The following is a 19,859-nucleotide window of genomic DNA, read 5'->3' as shown; positions in this document are numbered from 1 at the left end:
ACATTCAAAGTGTCGCATGCGAAGGAGCGGAGTGAATGTCGACAGCCGTTAACGGACTGACTTCGATATGGAAACATAGTCGTGGGTTCTACTGCCTCTACTACTCGTATTTCCCCCCATTTATTTCCATCTTTCCCGCTTGCCTGCTGCCAAATGTGTGTGTGTGTGTGTGTGTGTGTGTTGCAAAAGAGAAAAGCGCAAAGGGAAGGAGGACAAGCAACACCAGGAACAGAAACAGAAACCAAAGAAACAAAGTTTAGCAATAAAAATCTAAATAAGTGTGTGGGGGAGGGGAGCAGAGTACTGCCAGGTGGGATGGATGGTGGGATGGATGGGGGCAAGGCTGTTAATAAAGTCATTTCTGCATGCTGCCTTCCCCGTGTCCGCTGTCTCCGTTGGCACGCCAACAGGCGTCGGCGATGGCGATGGGTTCATTAGCAGTGGCTTCCATTACCAAGGCCCGTTGTGACTGGGTGGCTGTTGTTGTCGCTGTTTTCCTACTCTCTTCTGCTGTCGTTAATTACGACATGAAACTGAACGCAGCGCCGGTGCCTGGGAAGGTCGGGAAATGGGAAAACCAAGGAGAGAACAGCAGCAGCAGCAGCAAACTGGCAGGCAGCTGCCTCACAATTGGAAATTTATAAAAATTACAGGTGGATTGACAGGCAATTTGTCGATGTTTAATACGATGTGGTTATCCGGTGCCGTTGCGCTGTCAGTGGCAGTCGCCTCCTGTTGGCAGTTTGCTTATTGACTGATTCCCTCTAACTCCTGCGGCTTAGACGTGTGGTTACCAAGCCCAAGAGCAGGGTCTATTAGGTTTCATTAGGGCCTAATTACCCAAAAGCGAAATTAGTCGAAGCCAATTATAGCTAATGCATTTGGCGTGTGGCCGGCAAGCCCCCCGATCAACTCGTTGAGCGTCTTTTGAACATTTATGACCTGCCCGGCATTGTGTTAGTTGTCGTCGATTCTTGTTTGTTGGCCGGTTAATTCAGCCTAATGAGGTTCACCTTCGCGACAGATAAAGAGACAGACAGGCTGTGGCAAGAATATACTTACCATCGAAGTCAGGAGTAAATTATTATTCATAATAATACGCTCATATAATAAGCTTGTAGGGGTCGTAAAGATTATATTCATGCACACACACATGTAGATGGAATTTCTCCCCTAAGTGTAGCTTACAACTGCAAGCCATAGACATTTCAGCAGAATTGTAACAAAGTAGCCAAACATTACCATTAACTTGCGCTCACTCGCCCTCTCGATTGAGCAATAAAGAACTACAGGAAGCGCATTCCTTTAGATTTTTGCCCAGACATTTCTAGTCATACCGGCATATACATATACGTGTAAGCAAGCAGTTGAATTTTCCCGCTGCACCGGGGGCTGGCAATAAATAATGAAAATATCCGAATGCCAGAGAAGCAGCAGCAGTAGCAGCAGGGCAGGAGAGTGGAGCTGGGAACTGGGAACGGCGAACTGGGAGCTAAGAACGAGAGTAACGAGTTAACCCAGAAACAAAGTGCAGCGTGGAAATAAGTGAAGAATGTGGAATGGTTTTGGAGCCGCGCAGGAGCTACCCTGCAAGCAGCACAAGCAAATTTATAAATATTTTCACCATATATAATACGATTAATAGTTAATAAACTGTAGGTTAATGCCATACCACGATTACTCAGTGCAGAGCGAACGAAATGTTTTCCCATATTCATGAGTGTCGTGCTCCGGAGAAAATTCCAAATATAATCTCACATAGCTGATGGGTACAAATTCCGCCTGGCAAGACATTAAATATTGAGCAGCAGCTCTCCCATTCATTTGATTTATGAAAACGTATTATACCCCTGGCTATCCAGCAGGACGGAAACTTTCGCATGCCACCGGAGAAAACATTATGTGCTCGCCATCCATACCCGTACCCGTACTCGTATTTGCGAGGGCTGGGAATACTTGTAAGCACTCGTATGAGGAACTAGCTTCCGTTACGTTTATGATAATATTTTATTAAAGCGCAGCATGGCACTCTAAATGTTGGCTTCGCTGGCAAAGGGCAAGCGGCAAGCGGCAAATGGTAAGTAGCAAATGGCAAATGGAAGGCAGGCAGGCAGGCAGGCAGCAGTACGCTACGCATCCACGTAGCAGCCATATCGAAGTCAAAGTCGAAGAAGTCGATGACGACACGCCCCCGCCAAGCGTCCATAATAAATTTTGTTTTGCCGCAACCCCAAGTTTGGGGACAAGGCGCCGGCGCCTCTTTTGTTTGCGGTGACTGTGGCCCTGGGTGTACGTCAGTCCCTCCAAATGTCGATGGTATAGATAGGGAGATGGCAGTGTGGCAGTGTGGCAGAGTGGCGGCTTTGGGCTCGGGGGGTGGCAACTTTAGCATGACTTTTGCGGTCCTGACAGTGTGATAGGCACAACAAAGTTTTGGCAGATTCCCAGAGCAGGCCAACGACCCCCTTCCCTCAGCCCACCTCTTAAACTTGTTGCATTGACAGCATGCAACGAAAGTTGCACGGTGCCCCATGCTGAAACATATCAGCGATAAGCAGCATGTTAATGTTGGCTGCGTGACGCGAACTTTCTGCTGCGAGTGCAGCAAAGTACATGCAACAACATTCTGCATTTGCAAGCATTCTTCTGCGTTGCTGTGCTGCTGCCCCTGTGGCTTCTGCAGCAAATTGGATGGAGCCCCCTCGTTCGAGCCGAACTGCAGTTGGCAAGCGTGTTGACAACGCTACGCACAGTGCAGCCAGCAGTAGATGTGGGTGGAAGAAGCGTGTGCTGCTTCAGCCCCTGCAGGCAGGCCACAATATAAATAGCACTGATTTGTGCTAACAAATACAGTGGCGGTGGCTCCTCCTCTGCGCGTACGAGTATCTGCTATCTGCGACTTGCTGGCAGCCCAAAAGTTAAGCCAACCAACCATACAACCCATTTGTTTATTATGAAAATACGGGCTGGGAGCTCGGCACCGAGAGAGAGAGACACAGAGCGAGTGCCTGGTCTTGGTCCTCGTCCTGGTCCTGGTACTGTACCTGGGTGTACGAGTATGTGTCTGCTGCCCACAAAAACCTTAAACTGATGACACACTTCACATGGAGGTTTCTGCCTCTGGCTCTTTTTTTTTGTATTTTGTATTTTTTTTTTATATTTTCGTTACCGTGTGCCCGTTGCCGGTTGCTCGGCGCAGGGTTTCGGTGCTGCATTTCCGCTTGAATGGCGTCTGTGCTCGGAGCAACTAACAGCCCATTGACAACGGAGCAACCCGGCGCCACCCCCCCCGCACTGGGGCGCTCAGTGGAGGAGTAAGTGTGTCACCACACACGACCACATAACTGAAAGGCATACTTACCGCTTTAAAACTGTGTGCTCCCTGCACATGGCACACTAGCACGAGTATATTGACTTTGAAGCACGAAAAGCTTTCCCAGATACTCCAATACACTGGGGGGCGAAACTCTTTATTACCGCTGCTCGGATCCCTGTGCCCGTTATGTGTGTCTGAGCCGCCTGTCTGAGAGTACAATAGAAACGATGGCGCTGGCAATGGCAATGGCTTGGGAATAAGCGACAAGATGACTTCCTGATCGGTTGGCTTAACGTCGTGCCTTGGCTTTGTTCGGTGGCGGTGGCGGTGGCGGGAGTGGTTGTGGGTGTGGTGCTGGCTCTGCAAGCGGGTCCTGCAGCATGCCTTTCTTTTCCCCGGCCCCAATCTCGGCATCGACCTCAGCTTCCGCCTCGGCCACAAACAGGGAGATAAAGTTCTGCACGAATCCCTCCAGGCTGCGCATACTGGTCTGCAGCTGGATGAAGCTCTGCTCGTCAAAGATCTTCAGTTGTACGCGATCGGCGGTGTCCTTGGATAGGCTGGCCTGCTCGTAGTAGGCCCGACGTTTGTCCAGCATCTTCCGGCAATGGCGCTCCACATTTGTCACGAAGATAATAATGTCCTTGATGAGGCCGTTGATGACGCGGTTCCGATTGCGCCTGTCGCGTGTGTTTAGCTTGGATTTTTTATACGTAGACTGGAACTTTGCGGAGATTAGCTCAAGGTCATTGGGCATGCCCTTCAGGGCGTCCTGCGTGTAGACCAGCAAACCCTGAAAATGCATTCGTTGGACAATGTCATTTCGATTGGCTTCGCTACTCACGTTCATATCTGTGATGGCATGGGCCGGCGAGTAGATCGTGTAGTCCGGCCACCAGTCGTCGAAGTAGCCACCGAATTCGTCTCGGCTCACGGGCAACATTTGTGTCCAGGCGATCTTCCGGATCAACACTGTGCGGGGGCCCATCAGCTCCTGAATGAGGTCGCGCACCTGCGACACCCCCGAGGAGCAGCAGCTTGTCATCTGCTCGGACTGCTCCGAGGAAATACTTTGAAATTTATTGGTCTTCATTGTGACTGAAATCGAATTATTGCAAACTGATATTTGTGTGAGGGAATACCTGGCGGGCAATGTCGTTTTTTTTTGTATGTCACATTTTGCAATTGATTATCCGAAATAAATATCGGAGGTAGCTTGACTCTGATCATAGTATTAAATTTCAAATTCACAGCTTACTCTGCGCCAATTCCAGCTGGCGAAGCCTCCGGCGAATTTTGCCTTACACGACCTCTGTGTGGCTACTTTTGGGCTTATAAAATTGTCTTAGGCAAATCTCACTCCCAATCTCAATATTATGCCAACAGTAGCTGGCAGTTGCAGAGGTACAGCACAAAAAAACTATTTAACATGCAACTGTTTAGCTGCCACAAAAGATTCATCGTTATAAATTGCACCAACCGATGATATTCCGTTTAATTTTTGTATTTTTAACAATTGTTATTTAGCATCGCAGCAAAGTAAATACGAATAGCAATTAAATCGTTTGGTAGTTTTATGAACGAGTTGTGTACATTTTATTTATGTTCGGCGCACCCCGTGGGCGCAACATGTTAGTGGTTTTCATGAGCTCTTTGGTTGTGAATAGCAAGTTTTCCTGAAATTAATTCTGGCTACATCTCAAGAATTGGTAAACATATCTCTTTTGGCCATAAATAAAATTTAAATATTTCAGAACTTTTGAGTAGCGATATATAAAGAGAGGCAAGTAATCTTGACGTGGTGTCCAATAATTATCTGATGAAATGTTTAATTCAAAGAGATTTTAAAGACTGAAATTTAATTTGATCAAAGAAAATGTAGTTAATTCTTCCTATCTGCAGAACACATTACTGCATTCCCCGAAACCCCAAAGGGAAAGCGTTTTTCCAGAAAACCGCCTCCTTGGCAGAGCTCATAATGCCCTCCTGCTGCATACAAGTATACTTGTACACTACTACATATGTATATATAAGTATATGTATATATATATAAGTATAATGCTTTCCCAGCTAAACAGCCTGCCACATAGGAACTCGTGACAGTCGGAGCGTCAGGCGGAGAGACAGGCAGCTCTGCAAAAATGTTGGTGCAAAAACTTTTCGAGATTTGTGTCAGCTCGTTTGAGAATTAGTCGTAGGTTTTTAGCAAAATTAAAAAAAATCTGTCACTATGCGGTTGGCATTTGCCGTCTCATTGTTTTTTTGGTCCCCAGACTCCTACTCCTCCTCCTAGTGCTTCTCCCCACTTGCTGCCCTTCTCCTTCTTCTGCTTCTCCGCTCCAGATTCACATCCAGTTTATGTTTCCATTTCCGTTTCCGTTTCTCTGCCTCTATTTAGACAGTCACTTCTGGCCGCTGCACACGGACAGTAGGGGGCATACAGTGGGGATATGTGTATATACATATGTATGTATGTGTATGTGCCTGTTTCGGGGTTTTATCTGTTGGTATGCTCCTGTTCCTGCTCCTGCTCCCTGCGCTTTGATGCGACTTTGTCTTAAATTATTTATGTGCCGCAAAATGTGCAAAGTAATTTATTCTGATTATATGCAAAACAAAACTGGGAAAACTGCTACAAACAAACAAACAAACCCAAAAAAAACACCTGAGAAAATGAAAATGGGCATCAAATAAAATGCGAAACGGCCGCCAAGTGTCAAAAAAGAGCCAGAAAGTCAAGTGCACAGAGAATTAAGCTCTGCACCTGGTCGCTACTACCCACCCCAGAAAAAAAGGCCATATAAATTTGATGTAGCTATAATTTAGCTTTAAAATCGCACCGGAGAGCAGTGCGAGCAGGAGGACTGCACGCATTTAAACGGAAATAAAATAAAATTACAAAAAGTGCGCAACTTTTTGACGTAGCGATTGTTATCCGCCGCTCGGTTCGTTGTTGCTTTGGAGTTGCCTTTGGGCGAGACAGCCGCAACGGCTGTCAGAAAGTGATTTAGAAACTATGCCATGACCCAAAGGCCACCTTCTGGCCAAGCCGCTGGCGCCCAGCTCGGGACCACCTTGTTCAGGTGGAGCTGCCAGCCTGATATCTCCGACTTTGGCATTTGTTTGTTGTCGGCTGTCGTCCGGCTGTCGTTGCTGGCTATAAAGTTGAATTTAAATTCGGCCTTTTCGGTTTTCTCCCATTCAATTCCAGGTGTGCGGCATCGAATTCGGCAATAGAGATACCTTCCAATGGATTGAGTTTCGAATTGTTTGCTGAACACAGCTTGGCAGAACATTTGTGTGGCCCGGCAGCCCTGTCTGTTAATTGTAGCCAAATTCCTGGCACATCAACATTGAGCTCCAAGGAGGGAGACAGGCGCCAAGCCCACATAGCATAACTCTAGAATGTAGTTCCAACATAATTGTGATTTCGTACACACATTCACGAAAATATGCTGAAAATGTCGAAACGTCGTTTACATATTTAATGCTTATGCCTCTAACGGGCTTAATCAACATTACAAAGTAATTAGAGTTAATTCTTTTGTACTTGAACGCACGCCAGAGCCAGACGGCAGACACCCGAACACCCGCACAGTCGCCCGGAAGGCCAGACCAGAGACACACACCTGGAGCGGCACACGGCATTCGCTCTGCTCTCGTTGCTCGGCATTCTAGTCAGCCGCAGTCGAAAGGTGCTTACGCATGCTTGGCAGTGACAGCAGTGACAGCAATGACGATGACACTGACGATGACGATGACACCGACGATATTTGTAAACTGTTGCGCGACAATTTGCATGGTTAATTATCTATTAACTTGGGCATAACTTTTGTACAGCTATTCGTGTGGAGCTGGGCTGGGAGCTGTTAGCTAACAAATGGCCCGGCCGCACATGCAAATGCCGGAGAGGAGACTCCAACTCTGACTCTGTCGGGAGCAGACGAAAATATATATACATCCGTTTCCGTTGTTGTTCCCGTAGCAGTAGCGTTCATTGTCGTTATGTAAAAGGTAAAGCGCACTGCAGAGCGACGGACGTAAAAAGACAAAAGCGGAGAAGCTAATTAATACAAAAGGCGACGCATTGATACCCTAACCATCGTGGTATGGGAGATCACTTGCCAAGTCTCCTGTCAAGCTACTTGCATGTAGATGTACCTAGTGGATAGTGGTTGCTGATTGTTAGTTTTTTGTGTTCTCGCTTCCCAAGTTTTGTGTGCACCGCAATCAAGGCAACTTTCTGTGTGTTTATAATGGGTTAGGGTATAGGAGCAGCATCAGCGGAAACAAGTTTATGGTAATCTTAATGCGTAAAGCTTTCCATTGTTTTGATGCCGCTGCATGCCATACTCGTAAACTTCACTCATTAAATATTTGTGCCTAATTAAAAATGTAATTCTAACAACACGGCAGCAAGAAGTCAAATGGAATTAAGACTACTTAACATGCCCGAAGACAGAGTTCAAGCTGGTGTTGGGCTTAAAACTTAAGAGGATAACTGACAGAGGTGGCTGGCTGAAATCCAGCCAGAAAATAGATAAACCAAACTATTGAATCAGATTATTTGTGTGTGGGAAAGTCGGTTATGTTTTTCTATATTAAATGTATTCGTAGGGTCTATAGGGTGTCGCATCTACTTCCTGCGTACTTTAACAATCGGAGCACGGGTCTTGCTGCTGTGTTCACATAATCCATTTGAATCCATTTTCGGTTAATTTTTAAGAGCCCACAATCGATCTCCATTATTGACACATTTTTGACAAATTGCCAGATAGCCGCAGAGCTGCCTGGACACGGAACCCGTGTGTTCTGGCCAACAGTTGGCGAGTCCTTTTTCGTTTTCTTATTTCGTTTCAGTTTTGTGGATATCTGAAACGTGTCTGGCATTTCAAAATGTGCCAGCACAAAGGGTTCCCACCGCCCTGCGCCTGGACCCACCTTTCTTTTCTGACTTGCCAAATGAAAAAAGGGTCAACGATTTGCGTATTATTTGCTTTATTTTCAATACTCGTACCCGACCCTTGTCAAGTGCAAAGGTCTGTTCTGGCGGCTCATTGCTAGGCAATGAATGAATGCCTGCCTCGATGCTACGCAAATATTGCCGCAATTGCTGACGGTAGTCCCATAGTCCTTTCTGGCTCTCTCTCGCTCACTCTCTCACACTCTCTGGCATGTTGTGTCCTTGCTCCGCTTCTTTCGCATTTCAGTTCATTTCTGGCCTTAATTATGTGCGGCACTGAGCAAACAACAAATGCACATGCACATGCATGCCCCTCCTGCCGTGCACATGCAGCTCTCTCAGTTAATTGCTCATGCCACTCGGAGCTCTGCGCCACTTGACCGAACCTGCCACTGCAGAGACGGCCTGCGCCGCCTGCCCCCCCTACTTTCTGGTCTTAGGCCAACTAGGTCTGACACTATTTAAACTAAACGCTCACCTAAACTTAAAATCATATTCCGCCCAGAGAAAAGAGAATGTTGCTCCTCCAGTGCCCTGCGGCCGGATTTTCGTTATTTAAAAGCCAAAGCAACGGCAACAGCAACAGCAACAGAAACGGCAACGGCCTTTGTCTGCGCTTGACCCCTCTGTCGCAATCCGCAGCTCTGTCTCTCCCTCCGCCAGTCGCCTAGTCCCCAATTTACTTGTGCCTTTTCGTTTGTCCGACTGAGTCTGCCACTGCCACTGTCTCTGTCTCTGTCTCTGCCTTCGTTCCTGCCTCTGATCTGCCGTTGCTATTGCACAATATTGTGGAAAAGGCAAGCTTTGATGTCCTCTTATCAGTTCATCGCCCTGGATTCTGTCGTGCTCGAGAATCATTCGAAAAGGGTTCTTCTCATTGCTGCCGAGGTTAAGTCCCTTTAGAGATGCAGAGATAGTTTTCCCTTTGCCAGATCTACATGGAAATAAGGGATAGCTCGTAATGGAAAAACTTGCACGAGTGCAGGCTCTCCAGCGGAGAGGGGGAATGGACAAATAATACTTAATTCGTCCCTTTATGTAATGTTTAATCAATTAATTAGCGATTTATCGCTGGTAAGTATATTTATTATTTAGTTTAATTATTACATTTAAATGCTTGTGATAAATGAAATGTATAAGGGTATATCAAATGGAGTCTTTAGTATATATTTAGATGGTTAAGGTAAATAATAGCCCATTTTGCGCTCTGCCCCCTTTGAGCCCTTTGCCTGAATGTTCGCCAGAGGAATTTGTCATGAGAAATGTTGGCAAAGTGCATTCCAGGAGCTCTTTTCGTAATGGTTACTGCTGTCGATTTACTTGGGGCAAACAATGCAGGTAATAATGACAGAGCCCGGGCCAACGGCAAGGACAGCTACCGCGACGGGAACCCATGCCGCCCAAAAATGCCACTTCCTGCTACTTAATTTCCGTTTCAAGTGAATTTCCTTGCTGCTAATTTTGTTGCCCACAAACGCACACACACACACACACAGCCAATAACAAGTATACACCTGACTTGGCCAAAAGCACGTGCTGAAATGGAAACTGGGCCACACGGATGCGGACACGGACACGGACATTGCTTTCATGTGCTCTGCCTCTTCGTCCAGTGATTTTCGCCGGTTTGCCATTTGTTTAGCGCATAGTTTTCTTAGCCCGAAAACAAAGCAGAGCCCGAAACAAAGCAAAAACTTTAATATCCGTGCTCAATGGCACAACAGCAACAAGCTATACGGCGGACAATGCTCACTTCAATGTCTATTGATGGGCCACGTGTGTGTCTGTATGTGTGTGTGTGCCCCATACCTTCCTATCTACCTATCTGCCACTCTTTTACTCTTCCCCTCTTGCTCTTTGGGTATGTGTTTGGTTTCGTTTATGCGCAGAAATTAACAAAAATCTCACGAGTTTGTGAATTTAAATGGAGAGCTGGAGCTGCTCCTACGAATGGCATCTAAATTAAAAATTCAGTTGTACTGCAAACGAAATAATTATATTTAGTTGATGGCGAATCTTCTGGGAATTTGGGAATTTCCGCTTTGAAGTGCGCATAAACAGCGGAATTCTGGGTTAGGATTGTGTTGCTGCCTCCGCTTGGGCGCATATTAAGCCATTGTGAGCCTTGCCAGCACGCTTTTAACCCGAAATTCAACGAGCTAGCGTCTCAGAGAAAACTTTTTTAACTGAACAGCCGCATAAAAGCTCCTCGGCCATTACTATCATTTACAGAAGTAGCAGCAACAGCAGCAGAAACAGCAACAGCAACAAAAACTGACTGCTATTATGGTGGCTTAGTCGGGTCTGGGCCTGGATACTGGATCCTGGTCGTTGTAGATCCTGCTTCTGGCTCTGTGCCTGAGTGTTTGCTGCCATTTTTATTTGCAGGGCGAGGGTTTACGGCAAATGTGCATTGAGCATTTGTGTCTCTATCGCTGGAAAGTGAGTCTGTGGGGGGCAGGGCGGCAGGTCCAGAGTCTGCTTTTGTGCGCATTGTTTGTGGCTCATTGTCTTGCCACTGGTTGCAGTTTATACTCGGTGCTCTGTACTCCTTGTCCTTGTTCCCATACTTACATCTCGTGTGTATGCTGCATGCAGCATTTAGTATCTGCGGTTAGCATTCCGAGTGCTGCTTGTCCCTGCTCAGGCTCAGACCGACCTCAAGGAGCAGCGATGTTTGCCCAGCACCGTTCCAGGAAGCTACCGAGCTAATGTAAAATATGCATGCTTAATTGTAATTCTAAATCCAAAACCACGGGACATTAGTTGCCCGGTTCCCGGCTCCCGGGCAGTCACTGTTGCAAATTAACATCAATAATAAATTTCGATTTGCAGCAATTACGATGGGTCTCGATGGGTAATGGGGTAATGGGATGGTGGTCATGGGAGTTGCCTTATCACCCATGAGCGTAGTGGTGAACGATGCATTTGGCATCGGGCATAGCTCTAACCATTTACTCGTAAACATAAACACATATGTACATACATTAATATATATACATATATTTAAATGCCATACAAATTGATTGATTTATTATGTATGCATGGGCGTATCAGTGGGTAGTGTGGAGTGGGGGGTGCGTGCTGCTCGATGGGAAAGCGTTTCGAAAATTATTCCGCTCGCATTAAATGCGATTTAAGTGCGGATACTGTTGTTAAATGTTATACAAATATTTCCACGCAGGGCTATTTAGAAAAAATCAATATTTATGGTAATCCCGATGCCATAAACGTCACATGTATGCCGCCCCCAAAGGCCACGGCGGCCCCAACTGCAGCGGTAAGTCATGCTTTGCGCCCGGCTCTAAAGCCACATAACCAAATGAATGACATGCAATGATTTGGATTTAAATTAATTAATAAATAGCCAGGCAAATCATCTTATCATATCTGATAAATTACATTAAAATTGCATTATGTCCACACAAGTGAGAGAAGATTTGCATTGGATTTGGGCGTATTTTATTGAGAATACTGCAAACAATGTGCAATCAGGTACACTTCTATGGCATGCAAATTAAATCTATGCGGTCCAAAGTCAAAATTGTGCATTAAACAGAGTGTCAGGCATCAGAATATGAAAATAGGAGTAATTGAAGCCACGCATCGTCCGATTACACATGCGATATGGTATTACCATCGCCAGCAGCACAACATCATAAATGAAGAATAGCATATTATTTTCGTAACAGTGTTCTGGGCATCAGCTGAAGCTTAGGGGTAGTAGCTGAACTCTGTGCTTTTTCATCTACCTCAAATAACTCATACAAAATTAAGTTTCTGCCTTTTATTTGAAATTTTATTTAATTAAATGATATTCGGATATAATGAAATTTATACCACTCAATTTCGAAAAACCTAATCCAAAATGAGGCAAAAAATAATTCATATATGTAAACACCTTGCACATGTCCGCTTATATTTTTATTATTTATTACTTTGGCTTGCTTGTAATTTTATTTATGTAAATTTTTATTTTTATTTTGAAGGATCTAGATTCTTTTCTCGAAGATGGATCTGGAGCGGTATGTTGTCTCCAACGAAATTATTATTGAAAACTTTTCTTTTTCCCACTATAATTTTTCATTTTCTCCCACCCCACTTTGCGTTGTTCTTTCGGGTCCTAAGGGTGAACCCTTCGAAGAGTCTACGGAAGTGAATATTTTAAGCGATGACTTTTGGTCCTTCGATGATGAGGTTAGTCTGGGGTGTGGCAGTACCAAAAGAGTTAAATTAAATAGAGCAAATGTCAGTGTAATACTCGTACAGAAATGCGTTTTTGCAGTGGCATTGTTTTGGTATTGCTATTGACAGTGCTCTTGAACGAGACATAAAACTGGGCTGAATCGGTCAGCGTGGGTCAACACTGTGGTCGCCTGTCGACGGCACTTTGCATAATTAAATATTTATATTTAGTTATAAGTTAATTTTGGGTCTGGCACAGTGCCAGAGCGGATAAAGCGAGCGATGCAACAACTATTTGCACTCACGTCTTAATGAGTTTTCAATAAGCAAACGATATTCATTCTGCTCTCTCTCTCTCTCTATCCACAGGCAACGGACATCTTCGACGCCAGTGGCATGCAGCCCCCAGGACAGACGCAGTACACGCACGAGAGACGTAAGTGCAGTGCCAGTGCCAGTGCCAGTGCCAGTGGCTGGGCGCCAATTAAGAGATATGTTAATGCAACTGCCACACTTCTACGCGTTTTTGTCCTTGCAGCATATCGCGGCATCAAGGGCGAGAAGGGTGAGCGCGGCCCAAAGGGCGACAGTATACGCGGCCCCCCTGGACCGCCGGGTCCACCTGGGCCCAAAGGCGAGGCGGCTGCCTATCCACCCTTTGTGGAGACAACGAGTGCGGGGGCTGTGAGTATCCAAATATTAAAAATTGGGAAATGTCCCCTGTAATGTGATCCCAACGAACTACTCCTTCTCTCTCTCTCTTTTTGTTTCAGAAATACACTGGCGAATGTACATGTAATGCGTCTGATATCCTAGAAGCCATCAAGGACAATGAGTCGTTGCGGGAGACGTTGCGCGGTGCGCCCGGTGCGGCGGGCAAGGACGGGAAGCCAGGTACCCCTGGTCACACCGTAAGTAGAGCCGCCACGGGCTTCATACCATGTCTACCATATCCCTGGGCCACACATATCTCTTTTCTCTTCTCTGGCACTTCGTCATCTGTGTGTATGTGTGGAGTGGTAATTGCGAGCTACAACGGGTTTGCCTAAGAAGCAATATTTGACATGAATCTAACACATTTTCAATTTCACTGCACACATCGTCTAATCTTCAAGAGTGAGAGTGGCTGATGGCTGGCCGGACCCAAAAGGGGCTCCATGTTTTCCCATGTCAAACAACATAATTTGCACTGTGCAGCTGCGTGGAGTGGAGGGCTCGTACTCGTATGTTTGGTGTCTGTGTGTGTGCTTGTGCGTGTAACCGGAAATGGAAAAAATGATAACGCACACACTCACACAGAGATAAGATATGAAAAAAAAAACACACACACACACACATAAAGAGGAATAAAGGGAGAGAGAAAGATGACAAGAAAGCGAGAAAACGACAAAATGAAAATGGAACAAATCGTAACGCAACGTAACGAAAATTTCTTTATGCGCCAGCTCACGCTTAAACACTTATCCACTCTCCGGGTGCTACTCGTTATATTATCTCATCAACTGAGAACGTCTTTGGCAACCATAAGAGCTCCGTACGTCCGCACAAAGGAACTGACTCTGACTCTGCCTCTGACTCTGACTCTCTGGCAGTGTCCATGGTCTGAACTACACTTGACTGTACTTTCCATTTACTTCATGTGATGTGTGTACACTTACTTTCACTCCCCACCACTCTACCTCTTTCTCTTATGTGTCTCTGAGTGTGTGCGGGTCAAAGGCAAAGTCCACAATGTTACAACAAGATGACTGCCTGGCCTCTGCCTCTGTCTCTGCCCAGCAAGAACACTGCACTGCGCTCCACTCTCTTCTTGAGTCCACTCCACTCACTTAAGTGCTTATCACGCAACAGAGCCAAAAGTTTGAGAGGCTAAACGAAAATCTAGAAGCGTACAAAAATGTTGAATTCATGCCCATTACTCTGGGAATTATTCAAAAAGCGAAAGAAAGCCAAAGACAGAGTGCTTACCCATTTCCTTCCACCACTCTTTCCACTCTACACACTGGCCGTACAATCTGAAACGTTCTGTCCTCATTTGGGCCACTCTAGCAACCTGTGGAACGCAGCCTCTTCAATACACTGCAATACATCAAAAGGAAAGCGGTATGCCAGCCAGACATTCTGCGGTCCATCGCAAGCAGCTAACTGCTAGGGAAATATGCCTGTCCTATCCCCACCGCAGAGGGGGGATGTCTTCTAAGCCCAGTATCCCCAGTACTTTGCTGACCCACCCACCCATCTATGTACGAGTATTTTCGAACCCAGTGCCAGTGCCAGTCCCAGTGCCGGTCCCAAAGGCTTCGCTTGCTGAGAAATATGGCCAGTTGGCGCGCATACCGGAAATTCCTGCGACAACTTTGTTGCCCTACTGCTAATCCCTTAACTAATAGCAATTAATTTAAAAGACGACGATAAGCAACAGCTACAACCCAACATCAGGAACGACAAGAACAGCAAGAACAGGGGCACGGACCGAGGCACGCAAATGGCTCACAGCGTGACCATTTTGCATAAGATTAAGAACATTCGGAGACACATTTTTTGTGTACCCATCCATGTCGCTATTGGAATGCCTACCACCAACCAAGTCGCTGGGCCCAAACCGCACACCAGGACGAGGTCGAGGGCCCGCGTAGATTAATGAGCTCGGACTGAAATCGCAACGATTATGTAAATCGGCCACACAGCCAGTTAGGGCCCCAGCCCAGCCCTGGCCCAGACGAGTCCATTGGAATGCTTGTAGCCACCCTGACCGACCCTCTTTAGAAACTGTAGTGTAGACGTAGATACGTAGACTTGTAGCACTAAGGCACTAACGTATAGGACACGTTATATGCACGCCCACTAATGTGATTTATTTCTCTGTCGCTGCCGGCGACATTCTTCTTCTTCTTCTCCTTTCCCCGCTCTCTTTTCTTTCTCTTTGTCTTTATCTTTATCCAGGGAGCCACCGGCGTGCCTGGAGCTAGAGGCGCGCGTGGTGCCGAGGGTGCCCAGGGGCAGAAGGGCGAGCCAGGCGTCGATGGTCTGCCCGGCGTTGCAGGCCCCCAGGGGCCAGCAGGCCCGCCTGGTTTGCCCGAGAACTACGATGTAAGTATCCTTCAATATAAAACCCATTTCAAATTTCTATAAAGACTGTGAATACGTCTTTGTGGCATTAATATAATGTAATTAATGAATCTAACTGAAACCTGCAATGGGTGTTTCATGTGGAGCGTACCCAGAATAGTTTTTATTTCTCTTTAAAGTAAAAGTCACAGTTTATTCCATATTGAAATTAATAATACAAAGTAATAACATTTACTAGAGAATTGTTGCTCTGTTTGTCCTATTCCCTCATCAAATTTCAGTCAATACTCTCGGTACTAAATTATATATTCATGAGTATACCCAATGAAACATTAAATTTGACTTATCAGCGTACTAGAATCCAGGCACAGTTTTTATTTTTTATATCCGATTTTTATGAGCCCACTGAAACACCCACAAACTTTGGCCAAGCCAAAGATTTAAGTCTCTGCATGTTAATCTACGATTAACAATTATAAGCTATAAATAATACCCGGGTAATACTATTATATTTGAAAGTTCAAAGAAAAACCACATTAAGTGAAAATTGAAGATGTGAATTTATAATATTATAAAGTTTGCCAGGGTATTCATATTTCGGTACTCCGAAATTATATTATATTAAATTTTTGTTTGGTTCTGACTCAAAATTGCACCTTTTACACTGGGCAAACAGGGGCGCGTTTGTTAATGCAGCTGGTTGGTGTCCAGATCCAGGTCCACGTCCAGGTCCCTCATCCGTCTTCGTTCTGGCCTCCGTCTGTTTTCAATCACGCACATCTTTATGAATTGGCACGGCTCTCGGTGTGGGCAGTGGGTCTGGGCCGCGGTAAACGTCCGTCGTGTTTTACAAGCCACACAATTTGCCTAAACTAATTTCCTTCCTGGCCAACAGAGCAACTGTGAAAAATTACCACTCGGATTGGGCACAGACCTGCTGCTCCATTCCGGGCATGGCGTCACGCCAGTCTTTGCGCAGCTGTGGAGCACGTTCTGGCGCTTTCAGTGCCGTTGTCGCTGCCACAAATGGTCTATCTCTGCTAATAATCTTAAAACCGCAAAGGTTATACCACAACAAAAACAACAGCAACATTTTCCAAATGCGAAATGCCTGAAACGTAAGCGTCTTGAGCACGCGAGTCAAAGTCAAGTCAAGTCAAGCCTAGTCCTAGCCGTAGCCGTAGCCCTAGTCCTAGCCCATGGGCTTCTTTCAGTTCCAATTCCGAGGGCCCCGCATGTCGATGCCGCTGCCGCTGCCAGAGTTCCAGCTTGTGGCAATTACCGTTATCAGCGCACGGCGCGCGGTTCACGCGGTTAAATGCGGTAACACGCACACAGATACTGGCACCCACTCACTCACTCACTGACTCCTTCACCCGCCCAGCCACCCAGCCAGCCACCCAGCCACCCACACATCACTGCTGGCATCCTGGCTCCCTGGCACCCAGCGCCCTATCGCTGCCACTCTTAACCCTTTCATGCAAGAGTGAAACTTTTCTTTCTGCCGCCCCGGCCCGGCTTTATCGCCGCATTTCAACGCCCCGTATGTTTGCCTCTCCCCCTTATACACCATCTAACTGGGGAGAGTGTTCTGTGGACGAGTGACGAGGAGACAGGGCCGTAATCATTATCGCACTGTTACGTTTATGAAAGTGTCAAGCTACTTGTGGTCGACGTAGCGGCAGTAAAAATCAGACACTCACTCGCCTCTCGGCTCTCGTCTGTCGGTTGGAGTCTGTCGTCTGGCGTCTGGCAGTCCTCCCACTGTTTAATGTCGGAGGGTTTATCATCATTATCATCGCGGCAGAGCCGGCCTTTGGTGGCGATGCTTAAAAGCTTTTCGCTTTCCTCTGTTGTTGCTCTTGCAGGGTGTGGTATCCCTTGGACATAGGGTAAGCTGTGCATGGAGACTCGACAACAAAAGTAATTCGATTTTTTCCAGCCATAGATGGACCTTGAGAATTTCAATATACTCGTATATACTCGTATTTCCACATGGTTTCCATATATCAGGATTAAAGGGTAGAAAGACAACCGATTGGAATTCTTAAGAGTTTTTTAAAATTCGCACTTTGGGTACTTTGTGAAGGAAATGCTTTTATGTGTATTAGAACGACTTTGACACGACAACGACGAAGACTCTTTTTTGATCTTTTATTCAGAAATCCAATTATATTTATCTCTGTATGCCAATAATATGTGGCGCGTCCTGTAAAAGTTGCAATTTTGATGGGCAATCGTTTGCCGCAATTTTTCGTTTGTTTGTTTATTTCATACTTTTCGACATCGAAGTGAATTCATCTAATAATACGCTCTAATTTCACGCCCATTGCTCTGTAATCGTATATTTTAAACGTAAATCGTATCGCAAAATTATGTACAATGTATTCTTGTAACAATCAACACATAAATAACAGATAAATTGGAATCCTACCAGGACTTTCAAGGTACAACCATTTTAACAATTCCATTTTATGTTCCCCCACAACTAAAACGACTAAGCAAAAAAAACTAAAGACAAATATATATGAGAGAAAAAGAAAAAAGAAAAAAAAAAGGCAAAAGGTTGGCTCCGGGTAAGCAATGGCCACAACACTTAATGGACTAGAACCACTTGGCATCATTAGCCCCGCCCCCCAATCTGGGCAGATGATCATTAATCAAAATTTCCGCCGTGGATACACCTCCATACGGCCGTATCTGTGTGTATGTATGTATGTGTGTCTGCGGCATGTGTCCCTCGTCAAAAAGGGGGCTGCCTGCTGCTGCGGGTTAAAAAATGTGCGGCGGGGGGCCCGGAATACATGTATCGAAAATAAATTGTACAACAAGCAAATATTTAACAAATTACTATGCCTGCCCTCTCTCCACCACCACCCCAAACAGGAGTCCTTAATGGTCAACTCGATGGGCACATTCCGGGGCACGACGCAGCCTGGACCCAAAGGTGTGTCCGGCGAGAAAGGTGATGCGGGCCAGAAGGGCGAACGCGGCGATCCGGTAAGTCAGAGGGCATGTCTAATAAATGGCCCAAGTATTCCCCCTCCCCCTCCCCCTACTCCTAGTTCAATGTGCGTATCCCTCGGCGCACGTGTGTGGGTGGCTGTACGAGAATATATATGTATTATATTTATTATAAAGTGTGCAGGCAGGCGCCCACACGATTGTTGTTTCAAATATATAATAATTTCTGCCCTATTGACTGCTCAATTGATTTTGAGGCTCCTCACAAGGCCAGCCAGAGCAGCGAGGGCAGGGCAGGGCAGGTCAGGGCAGGTCGTTTGCTGTTCCTGGTCAAATGAGCAAATTCCATGCCTGCATATGGAAACCTTTGTACTCCTCTGATGTGTTTGCATCGCCCACTGAAAGTAGTTCTTAGACCTCAGCCAATAAGAAAATGTTATAAATGCCAGTTAGGCAAATGAATAGCCTGATATTAACCCTTAAGAGGCGACAACTCGTTAAGTACTTCCCTTCAGCCAAGCTAAATTGTGGCCCAATTTGATAATCAGTCATATTTATTTCGGGGTGCAGCTCCCTGTTCGCTCCAGCTGGGCTCCAGCTTTCCCCATTTTGATATTTATGGCATCGCAGTCATTTGTGTGGTCGTCCAGCAGGAAAAGACCCAATTTGGCACATAAATTTCTATCAGCAGCCAGTCCCGAAATGCGTCACTTGAGACGCTGCCAATATCTGATGATTCCCGCTCCAGTCGCTGGTTTACTGGTCGGGGCGCGGGGGAGTGGACAATTTGTGTGCGTTTATAGCTCATTTGATTTTCAGTGGATACGATCGCAGGGGTGTGCCGTGAGGACTAGTTTATGGGACTGGGACTGGAACTGTGCATGTCACACACTGGATACACGGTCTGGATACAGTCTGGATACACAGCTGGAGAGCTGGAGAGTCACTCCGTCAGCAGTGAGCACTAGCTATTTCGTTTCTTTTCAGTTCTGGCTGGCATTATTTTCATAATAAGTTTTTGGCCATTTGGGGAGCTCATCCTGCTTAGGCGACGCTTACTTCCCTGCCATTACACTGTATGCCATTTAGCAGCTTAGCTGGGCTGGCTTTGCACCCTCGGACGTCCTCCTAGGCGAACCCTCGCTCCATTCCTCGTTAGCAGGGGGCGTGCACACTCGTATTTCTTTTATGTGCAACTTCAAAACTTAAATCTGGCAACGGGGCTCGCCAAATGTGTGTTGTTTGTCTGTTGGTCCGCTGGTCTGTCGGCCAGTCGGTTTCCGGTGTCGCAGATTACTCTTCGAAATCGGATGCAGCACACCTCCCACCGCTGAGCCATCCAATTTGTAGCCTCCAGAGACT

At 46.2% G+C, this 19,859-nt stretch overlaps 2 protein-coding genes across 10 annotated transcripts in view; one reads left to right on the top strand and one right to left on the bottom strand.

Annotated features, from left to right (window-relative positions):
- LOC111070480 (collagen alpha-1(XVIII) chain) overlaps nt 1-19,859 on the top strand; it is a 52,958-nt gene that overhangs the window by 22,998 nt on the left and 10,101 nt on the right. For 4 of the 9 annotated variants that reach the window (XM_041592301.1, XM_041592300.1, XM_041592296.1 and 1 more), the window contains exons 3-8: nt 12,834-12,900; nt 13,003-13,148; nt 13,238-13,375; nt 15,408-15,554; nt 17,951-17,980; nt 18,420-18,533. In XM_041592301.1, coding sequence (XP_041448235.1) covers nt 12,834-12,900; nt 13,003-13,148; nt 13,238-13,375; nt 15,408-15,554; nt 17,951-17,980; nt 18,420-18,533 — 642 coding nt within the window. Of the gene's footprint in view, nt 1-11,463; nt 11,560-12,833; nt 12,901-13,002; nt 13,149-13,237; nt 13,376-15,407; nt 15,555-17,950; nt 17,981-18,419; nt 18,534-19,859 lie in introns of all 9 variants that reach the window. The other 5 variants (XM_022361066.2, XM_022361065.2, XM_022361063.2 and 2 more) reach the window with 2 other exon arrangements.
- On the bottom strand, nt 3,455-4,524 carry LOC111070481. Its single transcript, XM_022361067.2, has 2 exons — nt 4,161-4,524; nt 3,455-4,109 (listed from the first exon to the last, which is right to left on the bottom strand). The coding sequence occupies exons 1-2, from the start codon at nt 4,407-4,409 to the stop codon at nt 3,606-3,608; spliced, it is 753 nt and encodes a 250-aa protein (XP_022216759.2). The 5' UTR covers nt 4,410-4,524; the 3' UTR covers nt 3,455-3,605.

This window comes from Drosophila obscura, unplaced genomic scaffold (genome assembly GCF_018151105.1).
Source record: "Drosophila obscura isolate BZ-5 IFL unplaced genomic scaffold, ASM1815110v1 contig_1, whole genome shotgun sequence".
In the NCBI taxonomy this organism is placed as follows: Eukaryota; Metazoa; Arthropoda; class Insecta; order Diptera; family Drosophilidae; genus Drosophila; species Drosophila obscura.
Note: the sequence above shows the minus strand (reverse complement) of the source record. Positions and strands in the feature narration are given on the sequence as shown.